Source organism: Cordyceps militaris (genome assembly GCF_000225605.1).
Source record: "Cordyceps militaris CM01 unplaced genomic scaffold CCM_S00007, whole genome shotgun sequence".
In the NCBI taxonomy this organism is placed as follows: Eukaryota; Fungi; Ascomycota; class Sordariomycetes; order Hypocreales; family Cordycipitaceae; genus Cordyceps; species Cordyceps militaris.
The window spans coordinates 1,462,230-1,477,845 of record NW_006271975.1 but is presented as its reverse complement, the minus strand read 5'-3'; the positions used below and the strand labels follow the sequence as shown (position 1 = coordinate 1,477,845).

The following is a 15,616-nucleotide window of genomic DNA, read 5'->3' as shown; positions in this document are numbered from 1 at the left end:
CCAGCCGTGCCTGATTGCCATGCTTGAGGACGGAGACAGTAAGCGCTGCAGCTCTCAGTTTGCTGACAGGCCCACGTCACCATCGCCCGGCATGAGTAACTATTCGCTCATCAGGAGTTGCCGTGTGAGTCACAATCTCTGGAGCATCCTGGGAAACGGTCTCAACTGCCCGGATTGCAGCCATGTTGCGGCCCTCAAAGTCATACAGGCGTAGACAAGGTGACAATTCGTGGCCAGTTTGCTGTCTGTATCTCATGGTGTCAGAGATGAGCTTATTCAAATTAATATTAAGTGGATGCCTGCGGATAACATCTGCCGAAAAACTCGCCTTTTCCTGTCAGCTGCATCTCACCGCTTATTTTCAGATTTAGCGCCGATCCCAAGTGGACGGAAAAGATGGGATCAAACTACGTATAACTTGAGGCAAGATTCGTGCCACCTTCCGAGGGCAATGGTGGTTGCAATAAGCACCTGTCTGCGGGGCCTGCACATTTGAGCCGCCAAATCGTATCAATTGTCACTTACAATTCACAAGGCCACTTTGAACAGCCATCACTGGTATTGAACGGACGAGTACGAAAGTCTTGCAGATTGAAGAAGTAATACGCTGTCGCTCTAACTGAAATAATGTCGCATGAATGAGTAGTATGGCATGGAATCCTGCTTCGGTGCTAGGAATGCGGTGCGCTTGTTGTCGGCTCGTACAGTCCGACTCTTTTATTTCGCCTGCTCAATGAGCTCGGCCTTGCCCTCCGTCTTCTCCGCGAGCGCTTTTCCGTCTTCCGGCTCGATACCATAAATCTCGGCAGGATCTACAACCGCTGCACTGAATTTGCGGGCTGATACACGACGCTCAAAGAGCACGTCAAGCTCGCCAAAGGTGCGGCCCTTAGGCTCGGGCAGGCGGAAGTAGGTCCACGTGATGCACAAAGCGCTGGTGCCGGCGAAGAATAGGCCAGACTTGGCACCCCAGTCCCAAGCGGTCGGATTGAGCATGCGCGGGGTGAGGATGTTGGTAGCGATGCTGGCAATGTTGTACATGTTACGCGCGAAGACGACAGACTTGGTGCGGAGTCGCGTCGAGCTGATTTCGGAGACGAGCGAGTAGCAGACGGGTCCAACAGTGCAGTCATAGAAGAAAGTGTAGACAAGGAGTAAAGATCCAATAGTCCATTGCGCGGAGATGTTCTGGCGACCAGCAAACGCGGCGCCGCCAATACTGACGAGCAAGACGAAGAGGATGCACTGTCCATAGAGGTACAGAGAGCGGCGGCCGAAGCGCGTCATGAGGAACCATGAGAAGATTGTACCGATGAAACCAAGAGAATACTGAGCGAGCGACATGCTGAACGCATTTTCCGTGGCAAGACCGGCTTGGCGGTAAAACATGGTCGAGTAACCCATGAACGAAGCGCCGCACATTGTCTGGATGACCCACACGCAGGCAGCAATCTCAGTACGGCGGCGGTTGACGCCTTTGAATAGATCCAAGTACGTTGTACCCGCTTGGATTTTTCTCTCCATTTCGTTGGTGTGAATCATCATGGAGATGGTCTCGTCAGGCCGGAATTCAAAGCCACTATTGCGGGTCGTGAGGCGTTGAAGCGATATTTTTGCGTCGTCGAGTCGGTTTTTGCGCACCAGCCACCACGGCGATTCCGGAGCGAGCCAGATACCGATGATGAGAGGCAGCGGCCATGCCCATTGCAGGGCAAATGGGATCTTGTAGCCCCATTTGTTGTTGAGTGGGATCATGCCACGGAGGACACCGGAAGCGATAAACTGGCCCATGACCCAGCAGAGGTTGACATAGGTCGTGAGGTATGCACGAAGATGAGTAGGGCAGACTTCCGACGCGTATGTCGTCGTGAGAGTCTGGAAGACACCCCAGGGAAAGCCAATGAGGAGTTCGCCGACCAGAAGCTGAGGAAGGGACTCGGCAAAAAAGATGATGAAGATGAAGCAGATGCAGAGGGTGAGGGCGCCGACTAGAGTCTTGCGATAGCCGAAACGATCGGCAATAACACCAGCAACAAAGAGGCCAAGAATCTGGCCGCAGAGAGCGGCGTTGGAGAGACCCGACTGCCACGCAGCCGTCAGCTGGTACCCGTCGGCCGAGGGCTCGCCAAATTTTTCGGCAAAGGCAGGGTAGACGTAGAGACCATTGATGATGGTCATGTCAAATCCTTCCATGACAATACATGTCGAGAAGAAGATGGACCACATGCATGCCTTTTTGTAAAGCTTGAGCGATTTCATCAGACCCATGTTGTGTTCGGCCTCGGTGGCGGCCGCAGCTTCGAGAGCGCGGGAGGCGTCCAGCACGGGACTGACCGTAGTGGTCATGACCTCGCCGCCGCTGGCCTCTTTTTCGCTGGGAGAGCTCATGGCTGAAGAATGGGAAGGAATCACACAGTAGAGGTGAGAAATTCGGGTAGAAGCGTGGAAGAAAAGGGCCCAGGGATAGAAAGCGGCTATTGAGGCATGATAGGCTGTGCGTCTGGGGAAATAAGGTAATCGTCCCGCAGAATTGATCGATGCGGGGAGGGGTCCTCTTATAATGATTGCATGGTTTGACGCATCGAAAGAAAAAGATGAATGTTGAGGCCGTGGTCCAGAAGCCAAGAAGCACCAGTCGTCGCCTATGTAGATGGGGCACCCTTCGGTTCAACGCCACCAAACCGAAATTGCCCTAGTCATACGCCATCAGCTCGTTGGCTCAAAGTTAGCGACATTGGTATGCCCATGGAGCGCATTGATGGGGTCATTGCCGCGAAAGAGGCCATTATTACGGCCATGCAGGTGGAGGAGGACGGGGGAGTTCCAATGGCGACCCAGGCAACAATCCACTGTGCTTGGTCGCTAATAAATCAGGAGGCCATTTGGCGCCATCATCTCGTCGGGCCGACGATTAATTGTACATCTACACAACAATCGCAGGCCGTCGCAATCGGTGTCGCGTGTGTCAGGCCTGGGTCTGCCCACTCGTTCCCCATGGGGTTGCGGGTTTGATTGAAGTGCTTCTTTCTCTGCGCGGCAAATGCTGTCTCATCTCAACACCACAACCTGTAAAATGGTCTCGGGCAATTGCGAACGCCATGCATAGGATCCGCTCGGGGCGGTGGCCGGACTATCGGCTGGGGCTCGGTGCAAAGATTTCGTGCCATTAGAAAACTGGCTAGTATCAAGATTGATACGCTTTCACTTTCTTCATTTTTCCTCCGTCGTTGGATTGCCACTGCGCACCTGCCTGCTGTGCACAACAGAAGACAGAAGCGGTCTATGACGATGACATGTATTGGGTAGATGGCAAGGCGTGCGTGTGGCGATTATCTCTCATGTAGAGTTTCGGGCCGACTTTGCAAGGGAATATTCTCGATGCATACTGCGGAAATCCAGCCAGGCAATGGCTGGTGTGATGGATGTTAATGCCCTTGTTTGCCACTACCATTGGCGCTTGTGGCGACCATGAGCGCCGTAGCTCGAAGGAAGAGCTAATAAGTATTGCGACCCAGATGATGGTCTTCAGGAACGACACTATGCACGGGCCTGGCTCGGGAGGCGGAGACACAGATGGTGTGAAAGCTGTGGCGGTCTCATTGTGTGTAGTTAGCGATGGGTGAGGTGGGTGGGGGTGGAGGTGGTGATGGAAAAGGAGCCACGTTGGCTCGGAAGCTTTGTCGGTCCGACATGTCCAGGGGAGTTGTCGGTCCGACAGGTGCAACTCATCCCCGCCTTCTCCGCAACTTGCAAAAGCATCACCGTCAAATGTAGCTCTCTGTGCTGATTTGGTATTGTGGCTGATCCAGATCTAGTAGCTCATCATGTCAAATTTCAATGCCGGACGAGGCTTTCAGCCCGTCCCCACGATCACCTTCCCCTGCTGCCCGCCTTGTCCCAGCTGGTTGTCGGACCGACAACCCCATGACGCTGGACTCTGGAGAAACCGGGGAGCCTGAGTCTCCCAGTTCGATGCTTTCTTTTTCCGAGAGAGTCAGCAGCCGTACTCCTACACCGGCCTCTCCACTGCGACCCACGGTTTTCGCAGATTTAAGCCGTTGCCCATAGCCGGACGAAACGCAGACCGTACACCATCACCCGCTCCGTCCCTCGCATGTCGTCTTTCCTCCCCTGCTGAAAGCGGTTTCATTGTACTGTGTATCTTATACCCCTTGTTCCAGTTGCTTCATCTACAAATCCCAGCCACCAAAATGACCGTAATCGGGCGAGAAAAGAAGTGGTGGAAGCAGGCTTCCATCTATCAGATTTACCCTGCGTCCTTCTGCGACTCCAACGGAGATGGCATTGGTGATATCCCCGGCATCACGTCCAAGCTGGACTACATTGCCAGCCTTGGCGTCGACGCCATCTGGGTGTGTCCCATGTATGACAGTCCGCAGATCGACATGGGCTACGACATTTCCAACTACGAGGACGTGTACCGCCCGTACGGCACTGTCCAGGACATGGAGACGTTGATCCGTGAGACACACGCACGCGGCATGCGCATCATGCTCGACCTCGTCATCAACCACACCTCGGACCAGCACGCCTGGTTCAAGGAGTCGCGCGCCAGCAAGGACAGCCCCAAGCGCGACTGGTACATCTGGAAGCCCGCCAAGTATTCCGCCACGGGCGAGCGCTTGCCTCCCAACAACTGGCGCGGAAACTTTGGCGGTGGCAGCACATGGGAGTGGGACGAGGCCACGCAGGAGTACTACCTCCATCTCTTCGCCACAGAGCAGCCAGACCTCAACTGGGAGAACCCCGTCACGCGCAAGGCCATCTACGCCTCCGCCATGGAGTTTTGGCTCGACCGTGGCGTCGACGGCTTCCGCGTCGACACGGTCAACATGTACAGCAAGCACCAGGACTTTGCAGACGCGCCCGTCACCGACCCCAAGGCGCCTTTCCAGCCCGCCGGTTTCGTCTACTGCAACGGGCCCCGCATGCACGAGTTCCTGTCCGAGATGAACGCCGTCCTCAGCCGCTACGGCGCCATCACCGTCGGCGAGCTGCCCTGCACGCCCGACATGGCCAAGGTCGTCAAGTACGTCAGCGCAAAGGAGAAGCAGCTGGACATGGTCTTCCAGTTTGACCTGGTCGATGTCGGCTTCGGCAAGACGCACAAGTTTGAGACGGCGCCCCGCAACTGGACTCTCCCGGATGTCAAGGCGGCCGTGGAGCGCACTCAGAGCATCATCCGCGGCACAGATGCCTGGACCACGGCATTCATCGAGAACCACGATCAGGCTCGCAGTGTGTCGCGCTTCACCGACGACAGCCCCGAGTTCCGCGTCGCCGGTGCCAAGATGCTGGCACTCATGCAGTCATGCCTCAGCGGTACGCAATATATCTACCAGGGCCAGGAAATTGGCTGCATCAACACCCCCAAAATCGGCTACCCGCCTGAAAACTATCTCGACATTGACAGCTCCCTCTACTACAAGATGGTACAGGAATGTTTCGGCGCCGACAATAAAGCAGAGCTGGACCGCGCCTTCAGTGCGATGCAGTACCTTGCACGCGACCACGCTCGCGTGCCCATCGCCTGGGACGGCAGGGAAAAGTACGGCGGCTTCTCGGAGCCGGCCATCAAGGCCGGCCAGGACGTCGCCGAGCCGTGGATGAAGGTGCACCCGCTCGCAGGCGAGATCAACGTGGCCGCGCAGCTTGACGACCCCAGCAGCGTGCTTGCCTTTTGGCGCAAAATGCTGGCCTTCCGCAAGGAGCACGCCGACGTCCTGGTGTACGGCGACTACAAGGGTTTGCAGGAGGACAACAAGGAGACGTTCATGTTTCTCAAGGAGGCGCAGGGTGGCGCGCACCGTGTGCTGGTCGTTCTCAACTTTACCAAAGAGCCGCAGACGTGGACGGTGCCGTCGGCTGCGGAGCTGGGGCTCCCTGAGCAGGACTTAGTCAATATGACGCGCATTTTGTCAACGCACGAGGGCAAGCGTGCGGAGCAAACACTACAGCCCTTTGAGGGCCATGTGTACACTATTAGCAATTAATATAGATGACGGCAATGCACTTGAGTGCATCTCCGTTTCAATGGGCCCCGGGCAGAAGCAACCGGGCCAACAATGCAAGCCACCTTCCCCCAGCGCCGGCTTCATCGCAGCGTAATTATTAATTCCAGCCGCCGGCTTTCTTATAGCGTAACCTTTGTTTCTAGCTACTATAGTGGCCTCTTATAAGATATTTTGAAAATTTTGAAAAAGAAGAACGTACTGGAAATTAAATCCAGTATAGTCCCGTATAAAATTCAGTAGGAGAGACTATAGGAGCCTATTTACGACGCACCTATTTGCGCCCCTTGGTAAATACTTTGCTCCCTTTCTTCACGATTTCCTTTGCACGCAGGCTCAGAGTTCCAATTTGCCTTCTTGTCGAGACACCTTTCCCTTGGGTCTTGTCCTAGGAGACACCAAGAGCAGCCTCAAAGATGGGAGACAAGTCATGCGACGCGCAAATAGTGCTGTCGGCGCGTTTGGCCTCCAAGCTTTTCAAACTCGTCTCCAGATTCCCTCGGAATGTCGGGAGCTGGAGAAGCTTGTCACGAATCGCAGTGCGAAAGTAAGGCTCGCCGATGTAGAACTGGTGGCCGTTGCTTTCCAAGCGGCTGCGAGACGACTTGTTATTGCCATAGTTTCTCAGGTCGTAGATGAAGTCATGGCAGTTTTTGTGAAAGCTATCATCTCTAGACGTGATATCTGAGAGAATTTCTTCTCTTTGGGCTTCGGCGATGGTGAAGGCTTCCCAAATCCTGGTAAAGGGTTCCTTGCCCGAGCCGCGAAGCAAGTGTCGCTGCCAGATGCTAGCCGACAGTAGAACGCTTTGCTGAGAACCATCTGGCGCAATAGAACAGACTGTGATGCGGGTAGGGTGCTTCAAATCCAGGAGTTGAGACTCAATCCAGCCTACAAACGTTAGTGTCCAATGTATATATGTAGTAGATCTACGAGGTTCAGATTCAGGTCATACCGAGAAGATAGTCGGCTGTGAAAGTCATGACTTGATCGTCCACAGCAATAGAGACCATGTTTTCTTCGTCGTCAATCTTTTCCAAAGTAGTCATGTCTATACTGCCAGATGCATGTCGGACTCGGGGGTGAATAAAAAGTTCTGGAGCAATGACTCCACGGCTCTTGGACGCGCTTTTTCGTGAAGCGAGGGAGTTGTTATGCGACGGGGTACAAGAAGTATTGGGAGAGGGGTCGCTGGCTCGACGAACAATGATTGTCACGACACTGTCCTTTGGGCAGTAGAGGTTGTATGTCGCAATGATACTTTCGTCGCTCAGCATCCGAACGGCCGATGCCATGCTCTCCGAGTGTATGTAAAAAGCGTAGTCCTTGACATTGCCCACTCCTCCGGAGAGGTCCAGGCAGGTTTTCAGACTCATGCTGTATGTTTTGACCTCTTGTAGTGAGAGGACTTTCTGGGTAAACGAGGAGCTCGCCATGGTCTCGTTCAAGAAGAACCAGACTTGCGAAGCGGCGGCAAGCCCTTTGCCCTTTCTGGAAGCCATTGTCCGTGTCTCTGTCGCGCGATGAATGTTGGATGGAGAAAGTGAAGTTTCTGCAAATTAACGGTGTGGAAAGTTCAAGGCGGGCATTGCAATTTTTTTCTCTAAGTTCTAGTTCGTGTGGCTGGCAGAATCAGTTTTGATTTACTTTAGCCTCACCTTGACAAACAAGCTTTACACGAAATCATCACGTGCAAGATAGACGTGTCCTTTTCTTTTCCTTTTTTTTCCTCGACATATATAAATACCAGCGCTGGTTCACTGCTCTATTTCTGCAACTAGTTCTTGACACTGCCCGATACAAGCTGCTCAAAGAACACAAAGCCAGAATTGACTCACAATGACACGAAAGAGAAGCAACAAGGCTCAACCAGCCGCCGTGAAAAAACCAGTCCAAGCAAGCATATCTCTTCCCACTACTGTTTCGGCTATTAGGAACGATCCGAATCTCGGATACAAACTTCGTGCACTAATATACGACTTACTCAACATCTCTCGAGACCCTTGTTCGGAGAGGCGCTTGAATACCACTACCGACGAGCATTATCTTAGCCTACCTTACTTCTCGTCGGAAGAATCACAAGTAATTAAGAATGCCGTCATCGACGTCGAGCCGGCGCTGTATAATGTTCCCGGGGACTTTGGCGAGGATGACGCCCGGCTGATCTCGAGGTCTGTGGCAGACGCCTTGGAGCTGGTTCTTTCAGGTTTTTTCGACAAGAGGCGTGCCAGCGGTGATTCTAGGCCTTGTGGACCGCATCATCTCGCGCCTCTCTACGCTGCGCTGTATGGGATTAACTTGGCTGAGCTTCAAGACGCGAAATTTCTTGCTCGTCTTAGAAGAAATGGCATTTGAACGATTGCGGCTGCCGACGAAAACAACGTTACCGACTAGTTGGCTTGGTTGGCCGCTTGGCCGCTTGGCGTGTCGACGGCCAGGGTGTTGGCACTGATAATGGCATCGGTTCATGGACGGAAGGAGCTCTCGTTTATCTGGCTGCCACGCTCCAATTTGTAACAGAGACAGAGGTTCCTGCAATCTACACGATAAAGGCCAGCGCCGGCACCAAGGTGGCACGAAGCCATCATCGGAGACAGTGGAGAGGTGTCGCGAGGTTGACAACAGGCAAATGCCATGCAAGCACACATACGGCCAAAAAGTCGTAAAATTCACCATCTATGGCGTGTATTGTTATATTCTGTCATTATAAAGCGTTGTCCAGGTCTAATGTACCGTTTTCCGCCGCGCCTCTCTATACACTCTGACGCACACTTACAATCGCGCGCTCAAGCCATGAGCGCAATATGTTTCAACTCCCTACCAAAAAAAAAAGTTAGCTTAATCCTACTCGTGCTAAGTTTTTTTCAAAATTCGTGCAAGTCATACCCTTGCACCTGGTGGCCGACCTTGATCGGGGGGTACTCTGCCTCGCGACCCTCGTCACCGCCGCTTCTCTCTCTCTCGGCGCGGAGTCTCTTCGCGCGGGCCGCGAGCGCCGGCACGGGGACGAGGTCGACGTCGGAGCTCAGGTGCCAGAAGAGCGTGCTCGAGATGCGAATCTGCGGGCGGGCGGGCTGCTCCGCGGCGCGGCGCGCCATCGTCGCCAGCGTGGCCGCATTGACCGTCACCTCGTGGAAGCCCGCCTTGACGAGCCCGCCCGTCATGTGCTCGAGCTGCTTGCCCGCCTGCACCAGGAGGTAGTTGCCCGGCGGCATGCGCACCGGGATGCGCCGCCCCGTGTTGCGCGCCCAGATGTTGAGCCCAGGGTACCGGCTGCGCCCGTGGATCGTCAGGAAGTTGAGGTCCGTGTGGAAGCCCGCCAGGATGGTGTCCAGGGCGCCGTACTTGGTCAGGTCCGAGGCGGTAGGCGCCAGGAGATGGGGGCTGCTTGGTGCGTCAGTTTCTTTCCTTCTGTTCCGTGTATGGGGATGGGTCGTCATACCCGTAGCGCCCGGCATCGCTAAAGTATGTCGGGGGGAGACCGAGACCGACGGCCGCCATCTCCGAAAGCGTCGAGACACTATACTTCCCGTCAGTTTCTTCACAAACGCCTCTTGCAACAGCATTCAACCCACGCGCTCTTCATGCAGCTACCCCAGCGGTCCATGGTCGGCGTCCAGCGCTCCTTCAGCTCGGGCGCGTCGGGCACGACATTCGGGGCATTCAGTGCCGGAAACTGCGTCTCGTACGGGGGCTCCTCGACCATGCGCCAGAAAAAGCGGCACTTGGGATCTGGCTGGTGGCCGGCGATATCCAGCGGGCGCTGGTCCGGGGCGAGCCGCGCAATGACGTCGAGGCACGGCTCGTCGACGGCGCACTTGGGCCGCTCCGTGTTGGCCAGCGTGGCGCCGACCTGGTATCCGAGCTGGGGGCGCTCGTCGCGGCGCAGGGCGTCCTCGGGCTGCGCAAAGTAGTCCTCGAGGAGGTCGAGGAAGTCGTCATTGTCCTGCGCGGCGACGCGCGAGTCCCGCAGCACGAGCGCGCCGTACTGGATGAGCGCGTCGGCCGCCTTGGCGCACTCGGCCTGCGCGGCGGGCGACGTCGGCGCGTGCGCTAGGTACACGTCCATGTCGATGATGGGCAGGTCCATGGAGACGCCGGCGGCGGCGGGGTCGGCCGAGGACGTCATGGCGGGCACGGGGATGGATGGGTGTGAAGAGCCTTGTTCGTCGGGGTTGACAACACTGCTCGTCCGAGAAAGGCTGGCGTACAATGTAGCAGCAGTTGGTTTGAAGCCGTGCGGCAGGTTCAGGGGAAAGGAAGGAGACGGGACCAGCACGGCAAGGGAAAGATATCACGAGATGAGCACGAGGAAAAATGAACATTGTCACGCCCGTTGTTAGCCGTGCGCATGTGCCTGCGGGGGAGGGGCGACGGCAATGATTAGCTCCATTATCAACGCTGTGATTCGCTGGTAGCGTTATAAGTGCGCTGACAACTTATCGGAGCTCGCCGACAGCCCCAATGGCAGGTTTTGAGCTGATATGGACATACATGGAAAATGAATACCAAAATCGGTAACCTGTCGCACCTGCTAAAATATGCACGCCAAAGTAGTTCGTTTTCGAGGTCGAGGGCTGCATGCAGTGATCATCGCCGGCCGTGGTGGGCTGATGCGTCATGTGGCTCAAATGACACGGTGTAATTGCTTGTCTCAATTATGGCCTTTGTTTCTATACAAGCGAATATAAGGGCTCTAAGGCTTGCGTATTCACATGCTTCATTGCTCACTCGATTGGCCAAAATCACACAGGAGAAATCAGCGGGTCTTGTCAAAGCCAAGTATTGTAGCGCAGGTTAGCGACCGAGAGTAGATTGACCAGAATCAAATCTATATGCAAGATTTTCGTATACAAAACAAGTTCCAGATTCAAGCATAGCTACTATAAGCCACCAATAAACCAGATATTCAAAATGCCGCCACCAGACCCCCATCACCACATCATGACACCGTAAAAAGTACAAAGCTCGCATCTGTATGTGTATCCAATCAAGCGATGCAGAAAAGAAATAGTAACAAGAAAGAAGAATAGCAAAAAACGGACTCGTCGTCCTGAGAAAGTAGCATAGGCAAAAAAAGCAGCCAGATTTCGAAAACTACATACGCGTTGAGCAACATCACTGGCGGCGAAAACACCAGGCTCGGAGGTGGGGGTATCAAGCGCGCAAGAGTATCCAGAAATAACATCACTGGCGTGGGATGAGCGAAAAGAAGAGGGAAAGTCTGTCTTCCTCGAGGGACCACGAGACTATTGCTGTTTTGGGTGGTTTTCGACAATAGTCGTGGCCGGGGGCTGAGAGGGATGTTCCTGGTCGGAGCCGTTATTCGACGTGAGGTCGGCTTCCTTGGTCGACAGCGTCGCCGTCGTGCCGCGCGGCTCGTCTTTCCAAAACGCCTTGTCGCCCTTGGACAGTCGCACCATCCAGGGCGGCAGAACACCGCCAGGAATCTTGTACGTCCAGCCGCTGCGCTCCTCGTAGTTGGGTGGGACGATGCGGCCACCCGAGATCGTCTTGATGACCCAGACGGAGCCGTTGAGGATAATGTACGACATGACGCCGGCGATAAGGCCGTCGGCAATGGAGTAACTGAACGGCATGAGAGCAAGGGTGAGAAAGGCGGGGACGGCGTCACCGAGGTACTTCCAGTTGATATCGACCACGGCAGAGGCCATCATGGAGCCGACAATGACAAGCACGCAGCCGGTGGCCCAGGGGGGGATGGAGGCGAATATGGGAGCGAAAAATATGGAGATGAAGAAGCAAAAGCCCGTCACGACGGCGGTGAGGCCCGTCTTGCCGCCCTCGGTGATACCGGCGCCGGACTCGACAAAGGCCGTGACGGGGGGCAGGCCAAAGACGGCGCCGATAGAGATGCAAATGGCGTCGGTCATGTAGGCGAGGGTGGAGCCCTCGAAATCCTGGGTGACGGGGTCGATGAGGCCGGCGAAGCGGGCCATAGAGTAGAGAGTACCGGTACAGTCGAGAATGTCGACGTAAAGAAAGGTGATGAGGGCGAGGCCGAACTGGCCACCATACTCGCTAACGTTCCATTCCTGGACGTTTAGGATCTTTGTAATGGGGTGGACAGTGACGACCTTTTTGAAAAAGTTGAAAGCGTCGTCGCCGACGGCGGTGTAGGGGAAGTAGGTGACGGGTGTGGTGCGGGGCCAGGAGATGATGCTGACGAGGAGGATACCGGCAATGATGGCGCCCTTGACGCGGTACATCATGAGGACAACGGAGAGGATGCCGCCGCAGAAGATGCCGATCCACATGGTGGGATTGCGCATCTTGTCGGAGCCGGGGCAGGTGCCGGTCTTGGGGTCGATGTTGGCGGGGTGGCAGCCGGCGAGCTCAAGAGGGGTAGACTGGGCACCGACGATGAGGCCGATGCCGTTGCTGTAGGTGAGACCAATGAGCGTGAGGTAGAGACCGATTCCGGCGCCGGTGGCGAGCTTGATGGAGGCGGGAATTGCACGGGCGAGCCACTGACGCATTCCAAAGAGGGCGAGAGCGAAGAAGATAAAGCCCTCGACAAAGATGGCGGTCAAAGCGACCCTGTAGGGGACGGGACCGGAGCCGTGGAAGCCGACGACGGTATAGGCAAAGTAAGCGTTGAGGCCCATGCCCGGGGCGATGCCGACGGGCATGTTGGCGAGCAGGCCCATGAAAAAGGTAGCAAGGGCAGAGATGGCGGCGGTGGCGGTGACGACGTCGCGCTTGATGGCCTGCACGCAGAGGGCGTAGTCCTGGTTGGTCATGCAGAGGGGGTCATCGGCGCCGCCATTACAGACGCAAGTGCCGCCTGACTCGGAGACAATGGAGGAGTTGACGGCGAGGATGTAGGCCATGGCGAAGAAGGTGGTGACGCCGGCGCGCATCTCGGTGAGGAAGTAGGAGCCTTTGCGCTCGCGGGGCTGGTGGGTGACAGTTAGTTTTGAGGTGACGAGGGGCTATGGTCAATGTTGATGGAGCACTAAAGTCGAAGAATTGACACGAATTGAAGAGGGCTATGAAAAATTGTCTTCAATTTGGGGGGGGGGGGGGGGGGGGTTGTGTAGTGTGGGTGGTGTTTGTCGGGCAGAGACTTACATGACCGCAGCCATCGAGGCGAAACCAACGGCCGACGAAGCTCTTAGCAACGCGGGCGTTGGTGTTTTCAACCCAACCCATGTTGAAGCGGTAGTAATGAAAGGATACCAGTCAACTATGATAATATCGGAGCAACAGTTGTAAGAGGCAGGCGGGCAGGGCCGTGGCTTGTAGCAAGTCGAGTTTGGAGCGAGGTTTTGAATAAGATTGGAGCGTCGAGGAGCAATATCGGATATGAGAACTGGCGGCAGACGTGTAGAGATATCGTATGAGCTTCCACTTCAAGCAAGACGGCGATGAGGCGTCGGACTGGCGTGCGGTGCACGTTGATTTTTTGGCAACTGAGTTTGGGCGCGGCGTGGGGGTATGCCTTTGTTCCCGACCAGAGTCGACGGCAAGATCCGGGGTGACGGGGGAGAGGATGCGGGGGACGGCGGCGGTTGAAATAAGAAACAATGTTTGAAGCAGGTACGACTTGGAAGGTCAGCAGAGGGCAATTAATGAATGGAGGAGACTGCAATTGAGAGAAATAAAAAAGAAAAAGCGAGGGAAAAAAAAAAGCTGGGCGCAAAAGATAACCGAGTGGGTGTGGGCGGAGTGAGGAGGAGCCCAAGCCAAAGTGAAGAAAGTGGGCTGGCGGCACCGGAACTGGCTGTCTGCTGTGCGCCGTGATGATGGACGCAGCAGGTGTGAGTGTGAATGTGATGCAGCGCGGCAGGTGCAGTAATGTTGTGCAATGATATTTCTTTTGCGAGGTTAGTATGACGAGAAAAAGAAATGGTGAGAGAAGTGAAGGGTGGTAGGAGGAGGAGAGAAAGAAGGAAGAGCCGTGACAAACAGAGGGCCGACCAAACGGGCAACTGCCAGCTGCCAGCTGCCGGCTGCTCTGAGGAAGAAGAAGCGTGGGGTACGGAGTATATCATATTTCCATGGGGAAAAAACGCCACCGTTGACTAGGAGGTGGCTAATCATGCGGCTGGTCGGAATTGCCGCAATTGGTATTGGTTGGATAAAAGAGGCACGACTCTAGTTCTGGGCTTATCAAGTTGTTCAAGTGGATTTCGTTGGTGGCGTCGGGGATGTTCATGTACTCGGTGCAGATAGTTGTCTTCGACATCGTTATCGACATTGAATTGTACATAAGAGATAGACCCTGCGGGGGGCTTTTTTTCTTTCTTTTTTTTCTCCGATTTATTAGCAGCCTTGCCACTCAGTGGAGCAACACATTTCGCCCTGGATTCAGATGCAAAGGATGAATGTCACCGACACTGACCGGTACCTAGTCCGTACCCTCACATGTACCGAGGTGCCTGAATAAGCGGCCCGCTGCTAAAAATAACGATTTATTTCGTGCAGACCACTATTGACTTGACTTGTCAATGATACCACCATCACCATCTCTCCCCCAATTCCCTACATTCTCCCCTCTGCAACCTGCAATACCTACACCCACCCCCTGCCTCAGCCGCCTGCTAGGCGTTGCCTGTTGGCCGTTTGGTGGGACGGCTTGTGCGATGCAATATGCAAGTACCGTAGGTCTCAACGTCAGGTACTCCCACACGACGCAAGGCCGCCGCAGCCACCAGCTTCGTAGCACAGGATTAAAATCATGTGGGAAAATCGGAAACAGCGGCGGCATTTCATCTTGGCCGACAGGTTTGCCCTACGTCGGAAACTAGCATATGAAAAATCGTTCAGGTCGGGTACCTGATTCGGTCCATCTCCAAGGTACTTTGTAGGTACCTACAAATTTGGCCCACCACACTAGTACAACTACAACTAGTATACTGGCCACGCGACAGGACAGACGTTGCATTCTCAGCGCCTTGCAGCACCCCGGAAACCTTCTATATTAACTTGTTCGTTATTACTAATTCGAAATAAAGCACCTGTACGAATTCGTATTTATTGGACAGTTTATTTTGCACCTAATTCCCTCGAATACCTGCCCGTCGAAATCTTCATTGTCCATTGCATCCTCTCCTAAATCATCCTCTCCTAAAATTCACAAACACAACCTCAAACCCCAGACACGCCCGCTCATTCTACCACGTTACTCTCGTCCAACACTTGCACCCCTCGACCTCACCAACTCACCTTGCGCCTTCGGCTGCTCGCATCAAACCTCCGTCAGGAACCTTCATCTCAACTTTCCCACCGCACCTCCGCAAGCACAACCCCCGCCCTGTCCCGACCCCCCGATATCATGCTTATTACTACCTGTTAGCCCGTCGCACGTCCGTCCCCACCCCATCGCCTTCCTTATCGCGCCCCCAGACATGCTCTGCCCAAACACGTCCATTCCCTTCAGCCAGCCAAGCTTTTCCTTGTCCTTCAGCCATCGCCTCTGCAATAGCGCCGCTGTACCTCGCGCCCATCCTGCCCTCCGTGCCTCGCTAGCCGCAATGGAAGTCGGCGCTTCCCGACAGCTAGACAGATAGGCTCTGCCCGAAACACACTCCTCGACGCCATCTACACTCTTCTGCTTC

The 15,616-nt window shown here is 54.9% G+C and overlaps 5 protein-coding genes across 5 annotated transcripts; 2 read left to right on the top strand and 3 right to left on the bottom strand.

Annotated features, from left to right (window-relative positions):
• Positions 1-717: 717 nt before the first annotated feature.
• CCM_08696 (sugar transporter, putative) lies at positions 718-2,388 on the bottom strand (the record flags this gene model as incomplete). The annotated part of the gene is made up of 1 exon (XM_006673833.1): positions 718-2,388. One exon carries the CDS (start codon positions 2,386-2,388, stop codon positions 718-720), a length of 1,671 nt encoding a protein of 556 aa, XP_006673896.1.
• Positions 2,389-4,211: 1,823 nt separating this feature from the next.
• On the top strand, positions 4,212-6,014 carry CCM_08695 (maltase; the record flags this gene model as incomplete). The annotated part of the gene is made up of 1 exon (XM_006673832.1): positions 4,212-6,014. One exon carries the CDS (start codon positions 4,212-4,214, stop codon positions 6,012-6,014), a length of 1,803 nt encoding a protein of 600 aa, XP_006673895.1.
• Positions 6,015-6,420: 406 nt separating this feature from the next.
• On the bottom strand, positions 6,421-7,534 carry CCM_08694 (uncharacterized protein; the record flags this gene model as incomplete). Its single annotated transcript, XM_006673831.1, has 2 exons — positions 6,421-6,923; positions 6,988-7,534. The coding sequence occupies 2 exons, from the start codon at positions 7,532-7,534 to the stop codon at positions 6,421-6,423; spliced, it is 1,050 nt and encodes a 349-aa protein (XP_006673894.1).
• A 337-nt stretch (positions 7,535-7,871) lies between these two features.
• Positions 7,872-8,387, top strand: CCM_08693 (uncharacterized protein; the record flags this gene model as incomplete). The annotated part of the gene is made up of 1 exon (XM_006673830.1): positions 7,872-8,387. One exon carries the CDS (start codon positions 7,872-7,874, stop codon positions 8,385-8,387), a length of 516 nt encoding a protein of 171 aa, XP_006673893.1.
• Positions 8,388-11,281: 2,894 nt separating this feature from the next.
• On the bottom strand, positions 11,282-13,208 carry CCM_08692 (nucleoside transporter, putative; the record flags this gene model as incomplete). The annotated part of the gene is made up of 2 exons (XM_006673829.1): positions 11,282-12,952; positions 13,128-13,208. 2 exons carry the CDS (start codon positions 13,206-13,208, stop codon positions 11,282-11,284), a joined length of 1,752 nt encoding a protein of 583 aa, XP_006673892.1.
• Positions 13,209-15,616: the final 2,408 nt, after the last annotated feature.